General features: G+C 42.2%; 1 protein-coding gene across 1 annotated transcript in view; it reads left to right on the top strand.

Moving 5' to 3' along the window:
* Window positions 1–4,479: 4,479 nt before the first annotated feature.
* The window catches only part of WDR41 (WD repeat domain 41), a 50,443-nt gene continuing 30,564 nt past the window's right edge, over window positions 4,480–24,358 (top strand). Inside the window, exons 1-2 of the mRNA XM_075838660.1 lie at window positions 4,480–4,668; window positions 17,905–18,020. Of these exons, the coding sequence (XP_075694775.1) occupies window positions 4,621–4,668; window positions 17,905–18,020 (164 nt within the window). The 5' untranslated portion in view covers window positions 4,480–4,620. The remainder of the gene's footprint in view (window positions 4,669–17,904; window positions 18,021–24,358) is intronic.

The following is a 24,358-nucleotide window of genomic DNA, read 5'->3' as shown; positions in this document are numbered from 1 at the left end:
GGTGACCAAAAAACGATTTTGATATTTTACATTTTTAAACTCACCGTGCGAGTTAAATAATGGTATATTGTAATAGATCTAACTTTTATGGATGCAGCGATACCAAGTTATTTTATTTTTTACATTGTGCTTGGGAAAAAATGGGAAACGGTTTTGTTTTGTTTTTTGAACTTTTAATATTTTTTTTTTTTTTTTACACTCCTGAAAATGTATCTAACGTTTTTTTTTTACACATTTGATTAGTTCCCCTAGGGGACTTGAACCAGCGTCCACTTGGTTGCATGTGGAGTTACTGAAACAGCGTAACTCGCTGAGCTACGCTGTTTCCCTAACTCCCATAATAGTGAATGGCAGTTACGGAGCAGCGTAGCATGCGAGCTACGCTGTTTCCGTAACCACTATTCAGTTCTATAGGAGTTACGAAAACAGCGTAGCTCAGCGAGTTACGCTTTTTCAGTAACTCCACATGTAATCAAGTGGCAGGGAGAGCACAGAAAGCTAGAACAGGGTTTAGGGGGCCCCGTTCTAGAGATAGGTGCGGGTCCCAGAGGTGGGACCCGCATCTATCTGACATTTATCACATATCCTGTGGATATGTCATAAATGTCCTTCATAGAAAAACCCGGTCGCGGCATTTAACTAGTTAAACTAGTTAAAGGTGTTTGCTGTAAAACACATGTATCCCCTACCCACAGGATAGGGGCTACATGTGGGATCGCTGGGGGTCCGACCGCTGGGACCCCCCAGCGATAAGGAGAACAGGGGACCGAAAGTCACCCAAAGCGCTACATGAGAAGCCTGGACTTCCGGGTTCTGTGTCCGGCTTATCTGTTCCGCAGCTCCATAGAGATCAATGGAGAGCTGCTCACTCATGCGCAGAAGAATCCGATTCATCTTTATAGAGCTGCCGGACACAGAACGCGAAAGTCAAAGCTTCTCATGCAGCGCTCTTGGTGGCTTTCGGTACCCGTTCTCCTTATCGCTGGGGCTAAAACACAGCTGTAAAACACAGCTGACACCTGCAGTGTATGGAGTGGGCTCATCGCGTGAGCCTGCTCCATACATCATCCCCCACCCCGCTCCATACATCATCAGCCACCCCGCTCCATGATGTACCGGCACGTCATGGGTCGGGAAGTGGTTACGAAATGAAGCGGTCAGGGAGCCCGGCGATGCCGGGTCCCTTGAATGTGGACTATAAGACGCAGAGACTTTTTAGCAAGATTTATTCTTGCTAAAAACTGCATCTTATAGTCCGAAAAATACGGTAACTTTTAAAATGAAAAATGTTTTGGGACACAAATTGCACTGGAATTGTCAGTGTGACAGTGCCGATAAGATGAGCTAGGAGATTGGCCATTACTAAACTAGTGACAGATCTTTAGTTTAGGTTCTGTTCCAGGTTTTGGCTTAAAAAATACATGCAAAATCTGCAGCACATCTGCACTGTGTAAACAAGCCCTTTAGGTAATCCACGTACAGATCAGTGGTCAATCTGCAACAGAAATTTGTGTTTCATCTGTGGATATCTGCCGCAGATTTCCTTAACAAAATCTTGGCCGCGTAAACATGGCCCTACTATTTATAGCAAACATATAGAAAGATAGCAGGAATAGAAAAACTAGCAAGAGACATCCATGTGTTTCCTATGATATATAGAAATCCCCTCACACATATACTATTGTTAGGTCCTAATTGTACTACCAAGTTGAATGGGGCAAGGTACCCTGCCTAAGGGTATGTTCACACGGTAACTGTGCCGGGCGCAGGTTTACCTCCAATATAAACCTTTTTAGAACTAACTAACTAACTAACAAACCAATACACTAGAAATACAACAAATGCAATATTAATGGGAATACTTAATGTTAGACTAATTTAATTTTACAACACTGTGTCTGGTTTAGCAATCCATGACCGTCATTTATTCTCTTTGTAGAACTAACTATTAGATACTGCAGGACAGACATTCAGGTACCTGGTGGATTTTGTAATGTAAAAATAATGTGAATGGTCTGGGTTAACTATGTCATAACTAATGGTCTTCCAACAAAGAAGAATTATTAAAAAATTAGCTATTTGAATTTTACAATATTGTTATATAGCACCACCTGCTGGAAAGATGGATTTATTGTTCTTTATCGGAGAGTCCACTAACAACTAGCCCTATTCACAAGGACGCAGAAATCGGCTACGTGACAGACTTTTTTTCAACGGCTGCATAAAAATCAATGTACTTCTTTCTATAAGGCTATTCGTACGGCCGTTGTTTTGACGGACCGTGTGAAAGGCCCATGAAAAAATAGGACATGTCCTATTTTTGCTAGTTTCTACGGATCCCTCAATAGACTCAAGTCTATGAGGAATCTGTGAAAACCGGTCCCGCACAGATGCAACTTAACCGTGAAAAACTGATGTTTTTCACTGCCGATTTGACACACGTTCGTGAGAATAAGGCCTTACGATATATTTCAGCCATTTGGTTGACAAGTAGATACTAACATTAGCAGCTGTGCAAAGGTCTTTCACTTTCTCCATGCAGATGGCGGAACCCAGCAGACACTCGGCTCCAGTAATCATTTTCTGATCTACCGCCCCACCCCCCTATAGTGACATGTCCGAAATTTTGATTGGTGTGAGTCCGAGCACCAAGACCCCTACCGGTTGCTGAAATGAATAGGCAGAAGCGCTTGGGTGAGCCAAGCCGCTTCGGTTCTGATCAGCCGAGCAAGCGGTGCATGGGCTCAATAGAAAGTCTATGGGTCCGTACACTGCTCGTTCTGTTTTCCGAAGGAAAGCTGATCAGAAACTAAGCGGCACATCGCTCACCCAAGCACTTCTGCCGCTTTGTTTTAGCGATCGGTGGAGTGTCTCAGTGCTCGGACCCCAGTGATGAAAACTTCTAACATGCCACTATGACATGTCAAAAGTTTTGTTACCATTTAAGGGTATGTGCACACGACCTATTTTCAGACGTAATTCAGGCGTTTTACGCCTCGAATTACGCCTAAAAAGACGGCTCCATTACGCCTGCAAACATCTGCCTATTGCTTGCAATGGGTCTTACGATGTTCTGTTCAGACGAGGTGTAATTTTACGCGTCGCTCACGGCGCATAAAAATACGCCCGCGTCAAAGAAGTGCAGGACACTTCTTGGGACGTTTTTGGAGCCGTTTTTCATTGACTCCAATGAAAACCAGCTCCAATTACGTCCGTAAAAGACGCCGCGAAAAACGCGAGTACTTGCAAAACCTTCTGAAATTCAGCTGTTTTCGCCTGAAAACAACTCTGTAATTTCAGACGTATTTTGCGTTTGTGTGTGAACATACCCTAAGGCTTAAATGAACTAAGGCAATTCTGCACATACAGGTATGCACATCTTATAGTAGTGTTCCCCAACCTGTGTTTCTCCAGCTGTTGCAAAACTACAACTCCCATCATGCCTTGAAATGCCCTTACGGGAGTAGTAGATTTGCCATGGCTGGAGAGTTAGGGTATGTGCACACACACTAATTACGGACGTAATTTGGGTGTTTTTGCCCCGAATTACGTCCAAAAATAGCGCCTCAATAGCGTTGACAAACATCTGCCCATTGAAAGCAATGGGCTGACGTTTGTCTGTTCACACGAGGCGTATATTTACGCGCCGCTGTCAAATGACGGCGCGTAAATAGACGCCCGCGTCAAAGAAGTGACCTGTCACTTCTTTGGCCGTAATTGGAGCCGTTATTCATTCACTCCAATGAATAGCAGCGCCAATTACGGCCGTAATGGACGCGGCGTTCAAGCGCCTGCACATGCCGTTACGGCTGAAATTACGGGGATGTTTTCAGGCGGAAACATCCCCGTAATTTCAGCCGTTACGGACGCCCTCGTGTGAACATACCCTTACAGATTGGTGAACACTGTTTTAGGTTGTGTTCAGATGTTACAGTTGAGGTGCGATAACCTGCATGGCAAACACCGGATGTGGTTTTAGTACGAATTGCAGTGGTTTTACAGCTTTAATGAATTTCACCTGTGCTATCTGCTGATTCGCTGCAATTCGCAGTAAAATCCCATGTGCTTTTTCCCCTGTGTTTCCCAGCCACGCGGCAATAACCACACCTCAACTTAAAATAAAATATAAGAAAACATTTAAAACGCTTTGTAAAAACACACAGGTAATGACAGACCGCATGCATTTTTATTGGCAGTGTTTTAAAACACAACAAAAACGCACAATGTGAAGCCAGGCTTATAGAATGCACTAGAATCCAGCCTCCCAAATTATTTAATTGCATTAAACTGTCATCAACTTAGTTGATTTAGTAACTATCTGGTAGCACATTTAATTACGATTTTTCCACTTCAGTCCTTATTTTCTAGTTAAGATGAAGAAATAAATAGATTTATCATGCTATGAGAGGACATTTCGCTTTTTAGGTGTCGGGACGTATTTTGTTCCCTGCTGCTCTCTGTAGCGCCCTGTGACAGGTTGCTAGGTAACACCCACTGCTGACTCCGGCCTGCGTGTTTTTGTTAGGCCTGTCGGGAAGTACGATCAGCCTTGTTGGTTCTGGAGTGTGCTGATAGTAACTAACCCGGAGACAGGGGAGCCAGCAGGGGATACCAGCAACTATGCTCCGGTGGTTGTTAGGCAGCAGAGAGCCGCAGGCCGGGGCAGAGGTAATATAGCCGCGATGAATCAGTGATTATTCTCAGCACAGTCAATAGTGTATGATGGGGGAAGATTATTATATACTGTCATGTTCTGCGTCAATGACGTCTCATACTATAACATACCTGCACTACATCTGAATGTGTGTGTGTGTGTGTGTGTGTGTGTGTGTGTGTATATATATATATATATATATATATATATATATATATATAATTATGACTTTTTTTTTTTCCAACAGCATCAGACATGGGGTGAGGATCTGGCTGAACATAGACATTAGATTTTCTTCAAATAAAATATTGGGATCCACTGGTATCTGTGTAATGTCTATGCACAGCTTATCTGTCAAATGTGTCTATGTAGTTCTATAAGACCTTAAAGAGTCTCTGTCCCCACATTATAAGTGTCCTGTCTCCTACATAAGGAGATCGGCGCTATAATGTAGGTGACAGCAGTGCTTTTTATTAAAAAAAACAATCTATTTTCACCACGTTATTAATGTTAGCGATTTTAGCTTTATGCTAATGAGTTTCTCAATGGACAACTGGGCGTGTAGAAATTTTTAATTTTTACAAGGAATAAAGGAGAAAAAACACCCCAGCATTTTGTAAAGCAATTTCTCCCGGTTACGGAAATACCCCATATGTGGTAATAAACTGCTGTTTGAACCCACAACGGGGCTTAGAAGGGAAGGAGCGCTATTTGGCTTTTGGAGCTCAGATTTAGCTGGAATCGTTTTTGGGTTTCGTGTCGCATTTGCAAAGCCCCTGAGAGACCAAAACAGTAAAAATACCCCAAAAGTTACCCTATTTGGGAAACGACACCACAGGTCTTTTTCAGAATTTATTACAATTAGGCCGTGAAAATGAATATCAACATTATTCCCACTAAAATGTTGAATTTTCACAAAGGATAAAGGATAAAAAAGCCGCCCAACATTTGTAAAGCAATTTCTCCCGAGTACGGCTATACCCCACATGTGGTCATAAATGTTTTTTATTAGAAATTAATGAACTCTTTCTGGACTGATCCATTTTTTTGCTTTTTTATTTCCGTTTTACACTTCCTGCATTCCAAGAGCCATAAAGTTTTTATTTTTCCGTCAATAAAGTGGTGTGAGGACTCATTTCTTGCAGGACCTACTGTAGTTTTTATTGCTAACATTTTTTGTTACGTACAACTTTTTGAGCACTTTTTATTAACCTTTTTTTTAGAGCTGAGGTGAACAAAAAACAGCAATTTTGGCGTTTTAAATTCTTTATTATTTACAGCGTTCACCGTGTGAGTTGAATAATGGTATATTGTAATAGTTCAGACTTTTACGGAAGCAGCGATACCTATTTTGTGTATTTTTTACATTGCTTTAGTGAAAAAATTGAGAAAAGGTTTTCTTTTGGACTTAAAATATTTATACATTTTTTTTCACAAATAACTTTATTAACTTTTTTTTTTTTTACACATTTTATTAGACCCCCTAGGGGACTTGAACCAGCGATCGTTAGATCACTGGTACAATACACTGCAGTACTAATGTATTGCAGTATATTGTCATTTTTACAGGCTCCTGTAACAGCGTGATCGCTGTTCCTGTCCGTTAGTCCTGGGTGTCAGCTGTAATACACAGCTGACACCCGCAACATATGGCACGGGCTCAGTGCGTGAGCCCGCTCCATACTTCACCTCCCCACACCATGACATGCTATTAAGTCGTGGTGCAGAAAGAGGTTAATGCGCAACGGGTGGTGCAGAGTGAAAATTAACATTTTCCACTGATATGCCATTTGAATTCACAATATGTTGTGCCCAGTTGGTGTCACTGAAGACAAATACCTCATAAAATATTAAGCGGGTTCTCCTGGGTATGGCGATGCCAGATCTGTGGGCGTGAACTGCTGTTTGAGCACGAGTTAGGGCTGAGGAGGGAGGCAGCGGCTTTTGGAGCGCAGATTTTGCTTGGTAGTTGTTCTGTTTGGCGTTTTGCTGGTATTTCAGTTTATAATGTGGGGGCAAATGTAATCTGTGCGGAGAACATCAGGGCATAATAAGAGGGTATAATAATGGGGTAAATAAATAATAATTCATAGATGTGGCCGGTGTCGCACTGATAAATGGTGCCCAATCTTATCCTCTTTTGGAACGCTGTACATTTTGCATCGCCATATTCTGAGAGCCAGAACTTCTTTATTTTTTTCCCCCTGGAGCCGTGTGAGGGCTTATCTGTTGCAGGACAATCTGTAGTTTTCACTAGTACCATTTTGGGGTACATGCAGTTTTTTTAAATTATTTTTTATTCCATTTTTTTTGACAAGCAAGGTGACCAAAAACCAACAATTCTGACAATGGTCTTTATTCATTTTTTTTTTTTTTTATGGCGTTCACCCTGGGCTATAAATGACAATTTAACTTTATGCTGCAGGTCGATTCGATTACGGCGATACTAAATGTTTATCATTTTTTAAAGTTTTGCAGCGTTTGTGAGATAAAATCACTATTTTATAAAATAATTTATTTTTTGTGTCACCATATTCTGAGAGCTAGAACTTTTGTATTTTTCAGTCAAAAAAGCTGTGTTAGGCCCCATGCACACAAACGTAAAAACGCCCATAATCACGGGCCCATAACTTCTTTTGGCCATGGGTACCTCACTGTATGCTTATGGAAAGGTGCCCGTGCCGTTGAAAAATATAGAACATGTCCTATTTTAGGCCGTAATTACGGCACGGGCAGGCCCAGAGAAGTCTATGGGGCTCCCGTAATTACGGGTCACTACGTGTGTGCACCCGTAATTCCGGGAGCGTTGCTAGGCGACGTCTGTGGATAGTCACTGTCCAGGGTGCTGAAAGAGTTAACTGATCGGCAGTAACTATTTCAGCACCAGGGACAGTGACTACCGATCACAATATAACTCAACGTGTAAGAAAAATAGATGTTCATACTTACCCAGAACTCCCTGCTTCTTCCTCCGGTCCGGCCTCTCGGGATGACGTTTCAGCCCATGTGACAGCTGCAGCCAATCACAGGCTGCAGCGGTCACATGGACTGCCGCGTCATCCAGGGAGGTCGGACTGGATGTCAAGAGAGGGACGCGTCACCAAGGCAACGGCCGGGTAAGTATGAATTTCTTTTACTTTTACCTCGGAAAGGGCTGCCCCTTCTCTCTATCCTGCACGGATAGAGGGAAGGGGCTGACGATTAGTGCAGTGCAATTTTGCAGCAAAAACGTGCCCGTAAATACTGCTGACACCGGACCCGTATTTACGGGCATGGGTCCGTAAATACTGGTGCAATACGGGTCGAATACGTGTGACCAAGGACCCGTATTTACGGGAGGAAAAAAATAGGTTTGTGTGCATGAGGCCTAAGGGCTTGATTTTTGCGCGACGGGTTGTAGTTTTTGTCGGTACTATTTTGGCGTACATGCGACTTTTTGATTTTATTGTATATTTTGGGAGGGGTGGTGACCAAAAAATAGTGATTCTGGCTTAGTTTTTTACTTATTTTTTTTGCGCTGTTCACTGTGCGGGAAATATAATATTATAGTTTTATAGTTGGGGTCATTACGAACGCGGTGATACCAAATATGTGTACTTTTAACGTGTTCAATTTTTTCCTATAATAAAAGACTTATTATAGGGGAAAAAAGCATTTTTTTGTTGATGTAACTTATAAAAGTTATAAAACATTTTTATTATCTTTTTTTCACTTGTCCCACTAGGGGAGAATTAGACTTGCAGCTCTGATCGCTGCTGGAATACATTACACTACACACGTAGTGTAATGCATTCCAACTGTCATTGTGACGTGACAGTCACACTGACGGGAAGCCTACGAGGACAAGCCTCCGGCCGGTCCTCATTGGCTTCTGTAATTGGCAGCCCAGAAGCCTTTGTCTGGCGTCCGGTTGCCATGTGTACCATCGCCAGCCCCCGTGATTTCCCGTGGGGGCTGCTGATCACCGCTAAACTCCTTAATTGCGGTGATCGCAATCGACCGCCACATCGAAAAGGTTAACTGCCGAAATCAGCGGCGATGGGCCGCTGATCGGTGACAGGGAATGCAGGGCAGACACCCTGCTCAGTTAACCGCCGCTGTGGTGTAGCGCCGTGCGGTGGTTAACTGTCAAAGTACAGACGTAACTTAGCGCATCTGGACGTGCAGTTACTGCTCATCTAGACATGCAGTTACGTCAAGGTGCGGGAAGGTTAAACTGGCGCACTACAAAATATACAGAGCACATGACATGAGATACAAGCGCCATTATATATATATATATATATATATATATATATATATGTGTGTGTGTTCAGTATATATACTTCTGGATTTTGCATAAAAATTTTTAAATAATAAGTTTGGATCAACCATTGTAAATTGTATGTCCTCCATAAATAGGGTCACTTCACTTGCGCCATTTTTGTAACGCACATTACACCACTATTCTGCTGCATTTTGTTTGATGTGACTATTGTGTTGCTGCGTCTGCATCTAGATACATCATTAATTCTACTGTCTGAGAAATCTAGTCAGATTGATCTTGTGATTGGTGAATAGTGGGGACTGTCGGCCCAGGAGCCACGTGCAATCTTCAGGTGCTCAGCCTGCGGCCCTACGCTCTGCTCTTCCATCTGTGTACACTGCAGTGTGGCCGTTTTCTAGCTACACACATTTATGGCAGATCACAAGGATCTGCTGTGAAGGAGTTATCCAAAGATCAACATGTACCACCTATTCACAGGATAGGTAATAAATGTCTGATCGCTGGGGGCCTTACCGCTGAGACCCCAACTGATCACTAGAGCGGTGGTCCTGAGCCCCCCTTTCTACTTCACTGCACCCTCCACAGTGAGGAGGAGCTTGAATGGAGCCACGGTTGACCATGTGCCTGCTGCTCCATTCATTGTCTATGGGAATGACAGAAACAGCCAAGCGATGTACTCCGCTGTCTCCGTCAGTCCCATGGACTTTGAATAGAGCGGCAGGGCACATGCTCGACTGCCACTCCATTTAAAGTTTTCATCACTGCGGACATGCAGTGAGGAGGAACAGGGGGTTTGAGATAGTAGGGCGCCCACAAATTAGATGTTTGTCACCTATCCTGCAAATAAGGGATAAACATTGATCTTGGGAAAATCCCTTTAGGGTAGGAACACACACAGAGTAAACACTGCAGATTTTCCGCAACGGATTAATTGAGGAAAATACGCAGCGTATTACAGTGGCAGCAGTGTGGGTGAGATTTCAACAAATCTCGTCCCCACACTGTGGTAAATATCCACCCAAAAAAACGCACTTAGGCCTGATTCACACGTGCGTGTTCGGTCCATGATATACGGTCCGTACGTCGGCCACATTTCCCGGACCGAACACACTGCAGGGAGCCGGGCTCCCAGCATCATAGTTATCAATGACACTAGGTGTCACTTCCTCTCCGCGGAACTACTGTCCTGTACTGAAAACATGATTACAGTACGGGACAGATTTCCCGCAGCAAGGCAGTGACACCTAGCGTCCTAGATAACTATGATGCTAGGAGCCCGGCTCCCTGCAGTGTGTTCGGTCCGGGAAATGTGGCCGACGTACGGACCGTATATCACGCACCGAACACGCTCCTGTGTGGGAGGCCTTAAAGGGGTTTTCCAATCCTTTTTTTTTTTTTTTAAATCAATGCAATGTTCCTCTATTAATATATTAGTGCACTCTGACTATCTTTTTCTTGATAATAAATGGTTTTAGTAACATAACTCCCTATTGTTTACCTTGAGAGGTTTGTTTTGCTCAGTAAGTTCATTCCTCTTCTCTTCCTGTGTTTCTCCTCCCTGCATGCACTGCTCTAGTCCCAGCATGCAATGTGCATGCAGCAGTGCACTTGCTCCGCCTACTACACCCAGCTCTACTAACTTCTGCAATCTCAGTCTTCATTTTGGTGCTCTCATTCTATTACTGATAGCACAAGCTGAAATCACTGGATATCTGCGTTTTTAACCTCTTAACGCCGAAGGGCGGATATATCAGTCCTCTGCAGCTGCTAGTTCGCGCAGGAGGAGGGATATATCCGTCCTGTGATCGCGCGGGTACTGCCAGTGTACCCACACGATCAGCGGCAGGAGCACGGCTGTTATACACAGCCTGGCTCCTGCTGCAACTGCGGGAATCGAAGCGCGCTCCGATTCCGGCAGTTTAACCCATTAAATGCCGCTGTCAATAGTGACAGCGGCATCTAATGTGTTTGACAGAGGGAGGGAGCTCCCTCTGTTTTATACTGACAGGCAATAATGCTTTGGTATACGAAGTATACCAAAGCATTATATATGCGATCGGCACATCGCATAGTGAAGTCCCATGGTGGGACTAAAAAAAAAATGTCAATCCGTTAAATAAAGTTGGTGAAAAAACCCCAAAAAAATTACAGTGAAATACTTTTTTAAAGTAAAAGTGTCAAAACAAATCACACATACACATATATGGTATCCCCGCGATCGTAACCACTTGAACAATAAAATTAACACATTAATTAAACCGCTGGATGAACGGCGTCCAAAAAAACAACGGCAAAATTCGCTCTTTTCTCCCATTCCCACCATAAAAAATTAAATAAAAATTAATCTAAGTCCTATGTACCCCAAAATAGTACTAATGAAAACTACACATTGTCCCGCAAAAATCAAGCCCACGTACGGCCACATCGACGGAAAAATAAAACCGTTACGGCTCTTGGAATGCGGTGATGCAAAAACGAGTAATTTTTTTCTAAAAGGGTTTTTATTGTGCAAACGTAGGAAAACCTATAAAACCTTTACATATTTGGTATCCCCGTAATCGTGCCAACCCATAGAATAAAGTTAACATGTTATTTACGCTGCATAGTAAACGGCGTAAATTTATAACGTGAAAATCAATACTGGAATAGCGGCTTATTTTCAATTCTCTCCTAAAATAAAGTTAATAAAAGTTAATCAATATATTATATGCATCTAAAAATGGTACAATTACAAAATACAACTCGTCCCGCAAAAAACAAGCCCTTATACGGCTATGTCGACGGAATAAAAAAAAAGTTACGACTCTTGGAATGCGACCGTGAAAAAAACAAAAATAATCCTTGGTCATTAACGTGCAAAATGGCCCGGTCCTATGGCACGACGTCCTATATTTGTGCGCTGTTCGCACATCACGCACCCATTGAAGTCAATGGGTGCGTGAAAACCACGCATGTGGCACGGAAGCACGGAAGCAATTCCGTGGGACGCGCGTGATTCGCGCAACAGCACTGTAAAGGATGAATGAAAACAGAAAAGCACCACGTTCTTTTCTGTTTACAAACATCCAAACGGAGAGTCATAATGATGGCGGCTGCGCGAAAACCAGGCAGCCGCGCATCATAAAGGGCTGACACACGGAGCTGTTAATTGCCTTTTGCGCACGCAAAACGCCGCGCTTTTTGCTTGCACAAAATGCACACGCTCGTGTAAACTCGGCCTTACGGTGACACCAGATGTTTATAGTTCTTTTATGTCTTATGGCGTTTGCGCAATAAAATACGTTTTGTAAAAAATAATTCACTTTTTGTATTACCTTATTCTAAGAGCAAGAACTTTATTATTTTTCCATCAATAAAGCCGTGCGAGGACTTATTTTTTGCGTAACGAACTGTAGTTTCGATCAGGACCATTTTTCGGTACATGCGACTTTTTGATCTATTTTTAATAAATTTTTTGGGAGGTGAAGTGACCAAACAATTGTGATTTTGGTACGGTTTATTATTATTTTCTTTTACGGCGTTCACCGCGCGGGATAAATAACGAAATAATTTTGTAGTTCAGGCCGTTACGGACGCGGCGATACCAATTATGTATATTTTATTTATTTATATATTTTTATTAATAAAAAAGGACTGATAAGGGAAAAAAAGGGGATTTTTTTTAACTTTTATTTTCTTATTTTTACACATCTTTTTTTTTAACTTTATTACTTTGTCCCACAAGGGGACTTGAGGGCAGGAGGCCCTGATCGCTATTCTAATACAATGCACTACATGCGTAGTGCAGTGTATTAGAACTGTCAGCTATTCACTGACAGCAAGCATAGTGGGTCCTGACTTTGTCAGGACCCATTAGGCTTCCGTCGATGGCATAGCCGGACGCCATTGTTTGGTGTCCGGTTGCCATAGTAACCATCGCCGGCCGCTATCGTGTAGCAGGCCGGCGATGGTAACTTAACCCCTAAAAAGCCGCGATCTCTATAGAACGCGGCTTTTAAGGGGTTAGACAGCGGGGACACAGCGATCGGTCCCCGCTGTAGGAGCTGCGGCAGCTGCTGTACGAGACAGCAGCTGTCACAGCTCCTGCACCTGTCGGGAAGACGGCCGAAACGGCCGTTATTCCCGCAACTTCGTATTCCGTCGGTAATTTATAAGGGGTTATAATTTCACAGAGCATGCGCGGTGGAGTGTGTTAACCACGCATGCTCTGAGATAAAGAAGCACGTGGTACGGTTACGTCATTTGTGACGTAACCGTACAGTGTGAAAGCCGGAAACCGGAAGCAAGGCAGAAGACTAAATGGACGGGTCTGCACAGGAAGTGCAGATTTTGCTTCACTAAGGGGGCGGTGACGGAGGAGGATATACGACGCTACAGCCATCTGATGAAACGTAAGTACATTGTAAAGTTATATCATTTTCATTGTTTTATTTAAATAAATGTAATTTTTTAGTTCCGGAATACCCCTTTAAATTGACCTGCAATGCGGTTTCTTTAACCGCAGTATATCCATTAACTCTGCGGATATGCAACTCTTCTGTTGCGGGTTTTACCATTGAATTCAATGGGGTGCTTAAATCCGCAACAAAGCAGTGTGCGTTGCGATATTTGCGGCGGAATCATAGCGATTCGCCGCAAAAATCGCAAGTAAGAAAAAAAAATCAATAAAGTTATACTTACCCAGAGTTCCCTGCTTCTTCTCCAGTCCGGCCTCCCTGGATGACATTGCAGGCCATGTGACCGCTGCAGCCAGGAGGCCGGACTACGAGCCGAGAAGAGGGAGGGGGTAAGTATGGAATGTGGTGCCATTTTCCGGACGGCATTCCCTTCGGTGCAGCTTAACGCATTGTGCTGAATACGTTGTGTGTGTTCCTACCCTTAAAGTTTAAAGAGGCTCTGTCACCAGATTGTGCAACCCCTATCTGCTATTGCAGCAGATCGGCGCTGCAATGTAGATTACAGTAACGTTTTTATTTTAAAAAAACGAGCATTTTTGGCCAAGTTATGACCATTTTCGTATTTATGCAAATGAGGCTTGCAAAAGTACAACTGGGCGTGTTGAAAAGTAAAAGTACAACTGGGCGTGTATTATGTGCGTACATCGGGGTGTGTTTACTACTATTACTAGCTGGGCGTTGTGTATAGAAGTATCATCCACTTCTCTTCAGAACGCCCAGCTTCTGGCAGTGCAGATCTGTGACGTCACTCACAGGTCCTGCATCGTGTCGGCACCAGAGGCTACAGTTGATTCTGCAGCAGCATCAGCGTTTGCAGGTAAGTAGCTACATAGACTTACCTGCAAACGCCGATGCTGCTGCAGAATCATCTGTAGCCTCTGGTGCCGACACGATGCAGGACCTGTGAGTGACGTCACAGATCTGCACTGCCAGAAGCTGGGCGTTCTGAAGAGAAGTGGATGATACTTCTCTTCAGAAAGCCCAGCTAGTAAAAGTAGTAAACACGCCCCGATGTACGCACATAATACACGCCCAGTTGTACTTTTACTTTTCAACACGCCCAGTTGTACTTTTGCAAGCCTCATTTGCATAAATACAAAAATGGTCATAACTTGGCCAAAAATGCTCGTTTTTTAAAAATAAAAACGTTACTGTAATCTACATTGCAGCGCCTATCTGCTGCAATAGCAGATAGGGGTTGCAAAATCTGGTGACAGAGCCTCTTTAACTAAACTTTTTTAAAAATGGTGACATTTCAGAAGTTTTGATTTGGTGTGGGTCTGATCACTAGGACCTCCACCGATCGCTGAAACAAAGTGGCAGAAGCGCTCAGGTGTTATAGAGCAGGAGGAGCAGAGCAGATTGATATATATTTTTGTAGAAAAAAATATAAAGGGTGATTAAACTTTTTTGTCATAGTGACAAGTGGCAGAAGCGCTTGGGTAAGCAATGTGCCGCTTCGTTTCTGATCGGCTTTTCTCGGAAAACTGATACGGGCTATCTATTGAGCCCGTACACCGCTCCGAGGAAAGCCGATCATAAACGTAGTGGCACATCGCTCAGACGAGTGCTTCTTCCGCTTAGTTTTAGTGATCGGTGGGGTTCTTAGTGCTCGAACCTCCACCTATCAAAACTTCTGACATGTCACTATGACATGTCAAAAGTTGAATTACCCTCCAATGTACACTACCGTTCAAAAGTTTGGGGTCACCCAGACATTTTCGTGTTTTCCATGAAAACTCACCCTTATATTTATCAAATGAGTTGCAAAATGACTAGAAAATATAGTCAATACATTGACAAGGTTAGAAATAATGATTTTTATTTGAAATAATAATTTTCTCCTTCAAACTTTGCTTTCGTCAAAGAATGCTCCATTTGCAGCAATTACAGCATTGCAGACCTTTGGCATTCTAACTGTTAATTTGCTGAGGTAATCGGGAGAAATTTCACCCCATGCTTCCAGAAGCCCCTCCCACAAGTTGGATTGGCTTGATGGGCACTTCTTGCGTACCATACGGTCAAGCTGCTCCCACAACAGCTCTATGGGGTTGAGATCTGGTGACTGCACTGGCCACTCAATTACAGATAGAATACCAGCTGCCTGCTTCTTCCCTAAATAGTTCTTGCATAATTTGGAGGTGTGCTTTGGGTCATTGTCCTGTGGTAGGATGAAATTGGCTCCAATCAAGCGCTGTCCACAGGGTATGGCTTGGTGTTGCAAAATGGAGTGATAGCCTTCCTTATTCAAAATCCCTTTTACCTTGTACAAATCTCCCACTTTACCAGCACTAAAGCAACCCCAGACCATCACATTACCTCCACCATGCTTGACAGATGGCGTCAGGCACTCTTCCAGCATCTTTTCAGTTCTGCGTCTCACAAATGTTCTTCTGTGTGATCCAAACACCTCAAACTTCGATTCGTCTGTCAATAACACTTTTTTCCAATCTTCCTCTGTCCAATGTCTGTGTGCTTTTTCCCATATTAATCTTTTCCTTTTATTAGCCAGTCTCAGATATGGCTTTTTCTTTGCCACTCTGCCCTGAAGGCCAGCATCCCGGAGTCGCCTCTTCACTGTAGACGTTGACACTGGCGTTTTGAGGGTACTATTTAATGAAGCTGCCAGTTGAGGACCTGTGAGGCGTCTATTTCTCAAACTAGAGACTCTAATGTACTTGTCTTGTTGCTCAGTTGTGCAGCGGGGCCTCCCACTTCTCTTTCTACTCTGGTTAGAGCCTGTTTGTGCTGTCCACTGAAGGGAGTAGTACACACCGTTGTAGGAAATCTTCAGTTTCTTGGCAATTTCTCGCATGGAATAGCCTTCATTTCTAAGAACAAGAATAGACTGTCGAGTTTCACATGAAAGCTCTCTTTTTCTAGCCATTTTGAGAGTTTAATCGAACCCACAAACGTAATGCTCCAGATTCTCAACTAGCTCAAAGGAAGGTCAGTTTTATAGCTCCTCTAAACAGCAAAACTCTTTACAGCGGTGCTAACATAATTGCACAAGGGTTTTCAAGTGTTTTCTAATCCTCCATTAGCCTTCTAACACAGTTAGCAAACACAATGTACCATTAGAACACTGGAGTGATGGTTGCTGGAAATGGGCCTCTATACACCTATGTAGATATTGCATTAAAAACCAGATGTTTGCAGCTAGAATAGTCATTTAGCACATTAACAATGTATAGAGTGTATTTCTGATTAATGTTATCGTCATTGAAAAAAACTGTGCTTTTCTTTCAAAAATAAGGACATTTCTAAGTGACCCTAAACTTTTGAACGGTAGTGTAATCTATTTATGTCAATCTCTGCTCTTTCTAGGCTTAGAGTCCAGTGGGCGGCCCTAAGTAAGAGTGTGAATACAGAAATAGCTGTCTATCAGTAAATAGAGGTTTAAATGAATAGATTACAAGTTATATTAAATATTTTTCTACAAAAATGCCGTTATATTTGGCGCCAGATATGTAAATAAGCCCCTGAACTGAATGGGGCGTTTCTATCTAACTAAATGGCAAGGGGGCGTGATCTCTTGGCTCTGACACTTTCCAATCAGCTACGGACAGTGTCAGGGTGGCTTGCGCTGTGTTCCCTCCCGCGAGAACACACACAGACTCCGAGACCGTATTTGTGAACCCCCTCCTATTACATGCTGCACTCCGCTGCACATGTATGAGCAGGTGAAATGTTCTCTTTAAGTAGGACTTGTCTGCTCTCCTGACATGCAGTTTTCAGTAAATTCCTGTATTCCCCATAAAAGAACAACTCTGCGCTGTGCCGTTACTTCGTTATTTCTCCTGGAAATATATGAATTCATTAAAAACTGTATGTTATCATCACCCTTGTCATGGGAGGTGTCCCTATACACTAAGTCCAATCCGTGCTGGGAGTGTCAGACTTTGTAGTGACATACCATATTGAAAGAGGAACGAGAACGCCCATTTGTCAATTTATTCATACATTTCCAGGAGGTATAACAGAGGAATGGCACAATGCAGAGTTCTAAGACACAACGCAACAGCATTGTTATAGCATGGGGAATACAAGTATTTACTAAAACAGACATGTCAGAAGAGGTGACAGGTCCTCTTTAACTACTATATCAGGGAGTTGAATTGTGAGCAATTCCCCCTCAATAAATATATAATTGGAATGACTCCCTTTACTGGTAATAATAAATCTGGTAATAGACCAGGGGTGTTGTGTGAAATCCGGCTTCCCTGCAGGCTCTGTCTGTAATACACAGGGGCCATTTACAGCAGCCTGTATTCTGTGAACGGTGCCCATAGTAATAATAGTCATGATATGCCAGGGGCCACCACTGAGATTGCCAGAATACATGAAAAAGCTGGAAAAGAAACACCTCCTATTCTGTTCATCACTTTATATTACACGGACGACCGGCCTGGCCTCCCTTATCATTACAGCTCTGTCATTGTGGAAACTACATATGACTTATTGTATCATTATGATTGTATTATTTGCCTTTGTATGAATTAAAAAGTGTCTGATTTTTCTTGTAGAAGACTGCCATATTAAACATTGGGGAGGAGCAGGCCCAGAATCCATACACCGAGCTGACAGCCTTAAAACTCCACCATGACATTGTGCGATTCCTAGTACAAATAGATGACAACAGGTGAGATGGTTTCTAGAATTGTACAAGTTCAATATTTCTATACTGGGGAAGATTCATCAATGTATTTATGACCGTTTCCTGACGTAAATGCATTGAAAACTGTGGTCTTTTCCCCGAACATCATGTTTATGAACCCCTGTGCCGTTTTTCCAAGATGGGCGCTTGTGAGCGTCACACTCACATTTATCAGGGTTTTCTCGTTACTCTTTTATTTAGATAAGTCGCAGAAGACATCAGTTCAGATCTTACAGACTTTTATTGCACCCATTAAATAAAATAATATGAATTTGTGTGTAAAATCCGAGGTATTGTATGGGCCCATAGAATCCTTACCACATGGATCCATAAGGCAGTTTTTAGTGCATTGTTTTTTTTCTAGCCAAACATAGGAGTGGACACAAAATAAAGGAGATGATCAGTCTTTTGTTTATACATTTCCTTCTATTCAGCTCCACTTCTGGCCTTGGCTCAAAAACTGCATCAAAACTGTGTGTGTGATCCTGGCCTAATTTACACACATGTACTAAGGCAGATTTTGTCATTTTCAACGCACTGCTTGCAGCTTCCTTGTGTAGTAAAACAGTTCCAATAGTTTGGTGTCCGGCGTTCCAGCAATCCTGATCCAGCATTGTATGTTCAGACATTGTGTATTTGTCGCAGACACATTTACAATGTTCCAGTACGAATCTAGTAAATGGAGTTTTACAAAAAGAAATCTGCAGCAAAATCCACATGTAACACATACAGATGTTGCTGAAGACTTTCTGTGGCGGAAAACATCCTTGGTCTCGGAACATACCTTAAAGGGGCTCTGTCACCACATTATAAGTGGCCTATCTCCTACATAATGTGATCGGCGCTGTAATGTAGATTACAGCAGTGGTTTTTATTTAGAAAAAAATATCATTTTTGACGGAGTTATGAACGATTTTAGCTTTATTCTAATGAGTTTCTTAATAGACAACTGGGCGTGTTTTACTTTTTGACCAAGTGAGCGTTGTGGAGAGAAGTGTATGACGCTGACCAATCAGTGACCAATCAGCGTCATACACTTCTCTCCATTCATTTACACAGCACATAGTTTCTTACTAGATCAATATGTGCAGCCATGTACACACATTAACGTTACTCAAGTGTCCTGACAGTGAATAGACATCACTACCAGCCAGGACGTGATGTCTATTCAGAATCCTGACACTTTGGTAATTTTCGTGTGAGATTTACAGCAAGGCAAGCGTAATCTGTAAACTGTCATTTAAAACGAGATTACACTTGCCTTGCTGTAAATCTCACAGAAACGTTACCGAAGTGTCAGGATTCTGAATAGACATCGCGTCCTGGCTGGAGGTAATGTCTATTCACTCTCAGGACACTTGAGTAACGTTAATGTGTGAGTATGTGACTGCACATAATGATCTAGTAAGAACACTATGTGCTGTGTAAATGAATGTGGAGAAGTGCATGACACTGATTGGTCACTGATTGGTCAGCGTCATACACTTCTCTCCACAACGCCCACTTGGTCAAAAAGTAAGATATGCCCAGTTGTCTATTAAGAAACTAATTAGCATAAAGCTAAAATAGGTCATAACTCCGTAAAAAATGATCGGTTTTCTAAATAAAAAACACTGCTGTAATCTACATTACAGCGCCGATCACATTATGTACAAGATAGGCCACTTATAATCTGGTGACAGAGCCTCTTTAAAGTGGTTTTCTAGGAATACACATTGATGGCCTATCCCCGGGACCTCCTCCGGTCAGCAGAAAAGAGAAAACCTTCATTCTGCTGATCATGCGTAAACAAAAGAAACAAGCTAAAAGTGCAACAAAAATAAATAAAAAAGTGACAGACTCTGACGTAGCGGTTATCGGCCATTTCATGGTCAGAATTATTATATTTAAATGGTCTTCTCCATATTTGTCCTGGTCTGTGTGTGAATTTCCCTCTTGAACTGCATCATCGATGTTCTAAATGGTGACCTGTATCTAATGATTCTAGTTACACAATGTGACTTTCTTGTGATTTTGCGGTTTTTCAAGTCGTACTTTCACCCCTTATTTCGGCTTGAGGACACTCTGTCTTTTCGCATTCCGAGAGCCATAACTTTATAAATTTTTCTGTTGATGTAGCCGCCTGAGGTTTTTTTGCGGGATGAGTTGTATTTTTTAGTTACACAATTTTGGAGAGCATATAATGTGTAACTTTTAATAATTTATTTTTGGGCGTACCTGGGAGTTTTCATCAAAGAGGTTATCCAGGATTAGAAAAACATCACCAAACCTGTCAATGGGTTGTGTCTAGTATTGCAGATCAGCTCAATTTAAGTGGATGTGGCTGAGCTGTAATACAACGCACAACCTATGGACGAGGGTGGCACTGTTTTTGGAATAAACCAAACATTTTTTTCTCATCCTGAACAAGCCTTTTAAGTCTCTAGCTGCCATAACAATCCGTTGGCACCCCGCAATTGCTTTGCAGGGGGCCAATGCGGTGACTGAGGGAGCCCCTTCTTCTGGCTAATCACTGAGATGCTGCAGTCCGCATTGACCACAGCATCGAATTGTTTAAATGGGCAGGATTGATGTTCTCTCCAATACCATCCATTAGAGCGGGGTGACTGTATAATACGGCAAGTGATGGAATGGGCACCGCTTCCGTATCAGCGCCATCACTATACTGTACATTTATGTCATTTCGCAGGAACTAAATCGTTCCCATTATGTAAATGTAAATCATGAAGCAGGAATGGGTTAATGGGCATCCGTTTAAACCCCACAGTGGGTATAGTGCTACCATCTGTGACTTTTGTGAGGGCAGGATCACACACATATTTTTTTGTGGCAGTTTTATGAGCCAAATTTAGAAGTGGACACAAAAAAAAGGAGATGCATCAATCTTTTCTTTATAACTTTCCTTCCTTTTGGATCCGCTTCTGGCTTTGGCTAAAAAAAAACTGCATCAAAACTATGAGTGTGATCGTGGCCTTGGTTGTGTAGGCTACAATGGGTAGCACACATTATACCATGTAGTTCTATAGCCATCACCACTGTCATGATTTGAATTCAGCTTGTCACAAGTCCACACCAGCTCCTGACCCTTAAATGTATATGGTACTGAGGTTACGGATAACCGCGCGTGATTTAGATGTAGTCACATTTCCAATTCTGACTTGTATACTGTGCCTTATGCGGCTGCGGTGATGAATGAGTCAAGCCTGCTCAATATGTACACTGGCGTGTTTTCGTCCGCCTCTGTAAATGGTTTCATGCTTCAAGTGCTTCGATAATATCTTATTGCGAGCTCTGAAAAGGGATTTTCATGTTCTCATTGTAGATGGGTAAAAAAAGTCAGTGATTGGAACATTTACTTTGATTGGTTTTCAAGATACTAAATGAATCCTGTGCAAAACTTTAAAATGACATCTCTTTGTGTTACTACTTTACTGTCAAAGAGCATTAAAAAGGTCAGAATAACCCTGCGGGATGGTGGATAGAATTATACCGCAAACCGAATAAATTGCTGGATTAAAAGTGGTTTCTAATGGTACCAAAACATTGTCCCTTATTATTCTTAAAGAGAACTGCCATCGAGTGTCACTATCTTTCTTAAAGAGGCTCTGTCACCAGATTCTCAAATCCCTATCTCCTATTGCATGTGATCGGCGCTGCAATGTAGAGAACAGTAAAGTTTTTTTTGTTTTTTTTTTAAAACGTTCATTTTTGGCCAAGTTATGAGCTATTTTATATATATGCAAATTAGCCTTTCTAATGGACAACTGGGCGTTTTTTTCCCGTTATGTCCAACTGGGCGTGTATTGTGTTTTTAACTGGGCGTGTTTACGTGTATGACGCTGACCAATCAGTGACCAGTCCGCGTCATAAACTCCTCTCCATTCATTTACACAGCAGCGATGTGCAGCCAGATAAACAGAGATTAACGTTAATCAAGTGTCCTGATAATGAATACACATGAAATCCAGCCTGGACGTCATGTGTATTCAGAATCCTGACACTTCTGACTCTTTTCTTTGAGATTTCTAGCAAGGGAAACTAAATCTCGCGAGATTACGGAGGTAAACGAGATTTCGTTTCACTTGCTGGAAATCTCAAAGAAAAGATTCAGAAGTGTCAGGATTCTGAATACACATGACGTCCAGGCTGGATTTCACGTGTATTCAGAATCCTGACACTTCTGACTCTTTTCTTACATCGCTGCTGTGTAAATCAATGGAGAGGAGTGTATGATGCTGACTGGTCACTGATTGGTCAGCGTCATAAACGTAAACACGCCCAGTTAAAAACACAATACACGCCCAGTTGGACATAACGAAAAAAAAACGCCCAATTGTCCATTTCAAAGCTCATTTGCATATATATAAAATAGCTCATAATTTGGCCAAAAATGAATGTTTTTAAAAAAAACAAAACGTTACTGTTCTCTACATTGCAGCGCCGATCACATGCAATAGGAGATAGGGATTTGAAAATCTGGTGACAGTGCCTCATTAAGCTGTATTTGCCCCTGGTCATCCACAATGCCACTGGTGTGGCACCATCTGAAGCTGGCTGAACTAGTTCCATTCGACAACTACCCACTATAAACCTATATGGCATATGGATCCCAAGAACTGAAGACCTGTGCTCCACGTTTGCAGAGGAGAGGAGGCTGTGCATGCGCAAGCACTCAACATTATGCTCTAGAAGCGCTGCAGCCAAGTAAACCTGCTTTTTCAGTATTGATATGCTCTAAAAATGTTTTTGGGGGAGAACTTTTTTGATCTGACAATCTGGCCTCTCAGGTTTCCATCGGATGCAGACTATTGGAACTTTACCAAGTTCTAGCAATGCTATCACATCCTTGGTGACACTAGTGTATAGTATCTGACGACAGCAGGGGGAGCCACATGCACTGGAGCTGAGGAGGACCACATGTGGCTCTCAGGCCCCGGTTATGGACACTGTTGTAGTAGCAGACACTTTGAGGCCAGCACGGATCTGAGTAGCAATGTGACACACTTTTAATAATAATTTTTATTTATATAGCGCCAACATATTACGCAGCATTTTACAGTTAAGGGGGTACATTGTACAGACAATATCAGACGTTACATAATGACAAAACTAATTCAAAGAAGAGGAGTGAGGACCCTGCTCGCAAGAGCTTACAATCTATGAGGAAGTAAGGGAGACACAAAATGTGGAAAGTGCTTGTTCTGTACAATGGTCCAGCCATCTTTTATACATATGGAGTAGTACACATAAAGCTGCATGAGCCGGTCACCAGCTAGTATCAGTGTATGACAGACATGAAAAGTATTAGGGTGCAAGGAGTGTAGGGGATACTGCTGACTGAGGGGGTAAAATTCTTATGACTAATGTAAAAGGGGGGCCAAGGAAAGGAGTGAGATTAGGGAATGTTATAGGCCTGTCTAAAAAGATGTGTTTTCAGGTCACATTTAAAACTGAAGAGTCACTTGAAGAGTCACTGCCATAACTTTCAGGTGCCATGGATGGTGCCACATGATCCAGTCCACCATGTGGGACGCTAATCCGCATATATATGACAGTTGGTTTTTTATTTCAGCTCATTTGTAACCTAATTTCTTTACAATCTTAAACTGCTTTTAGCCTCTGGGTTTAGGGTTTCCATTTGCTGACAGCTAGCGTTGATTTTGAAAATGGTGTGGAAATGAAATTGTTAGTGTACATTAGAAAGTTGCACTTCATCGTACAATGAATCATTTACATAATAGAAACTCCATTTTAACAGGAAGGAAAAACTCATGAACTTATTTTACTTGTGGTGTTTAGGCAGATCTGGTACTTTTGCTTTTTTTGTCCCCTGGGGATATTAATGCTCACAGGAATATCCATTCCTATTCTTGTACGTATTCCTGTGTGGTCACCATCTGCCCCATTCATTATAGAGATTCTATTTGGTTCCTCATAAGTTTTACTTTACGATATGCCTTTTAACTCAAATAAAAATGTATTTGTTTTTTTTGAGGTACAGCTGCTCTTCTATACAGACAGATAGACAGATAGATAGACAGACAGACAGATATGAGAGATAGATAGATAGATAGATAGATAGATAGATATGAGATAGATAGATAGATGCACAGATAGATACACAGATAGATGCACAGATAGATAGATAGATACACAGATAGATATGAGGTAGATGGATAGATACACATAGATATGAGGTAGATGGATAGATACAGATAGATATGAGGTAGATGGATAGATACAGATAGATATGAGGTAGATGGATAGATATGAGAGAGATAGATAGATAGATAGATATGAGGTAGATGGATAGATATGAGAGC

Source organism: Rhinoderma darwinii, chromosome 1, assembly GCF_050947455.1.
Source record: "Rhinoderma darwinii isolate aRhiDar2 chromosome 1, aRhiDar2.hap1, whole genome shotgun sequence".
In the NCBI taxonomy this organism is placed as follows: Eukaryota; Metazoa; Chordata; class Amphibia; order Anura; family Rhinodermatidae; genus Rhinoderma; species Rhinoderma darwinii.
This window is presented reverse-complemented; position numbering and strand designations above follow the sequence as displayed.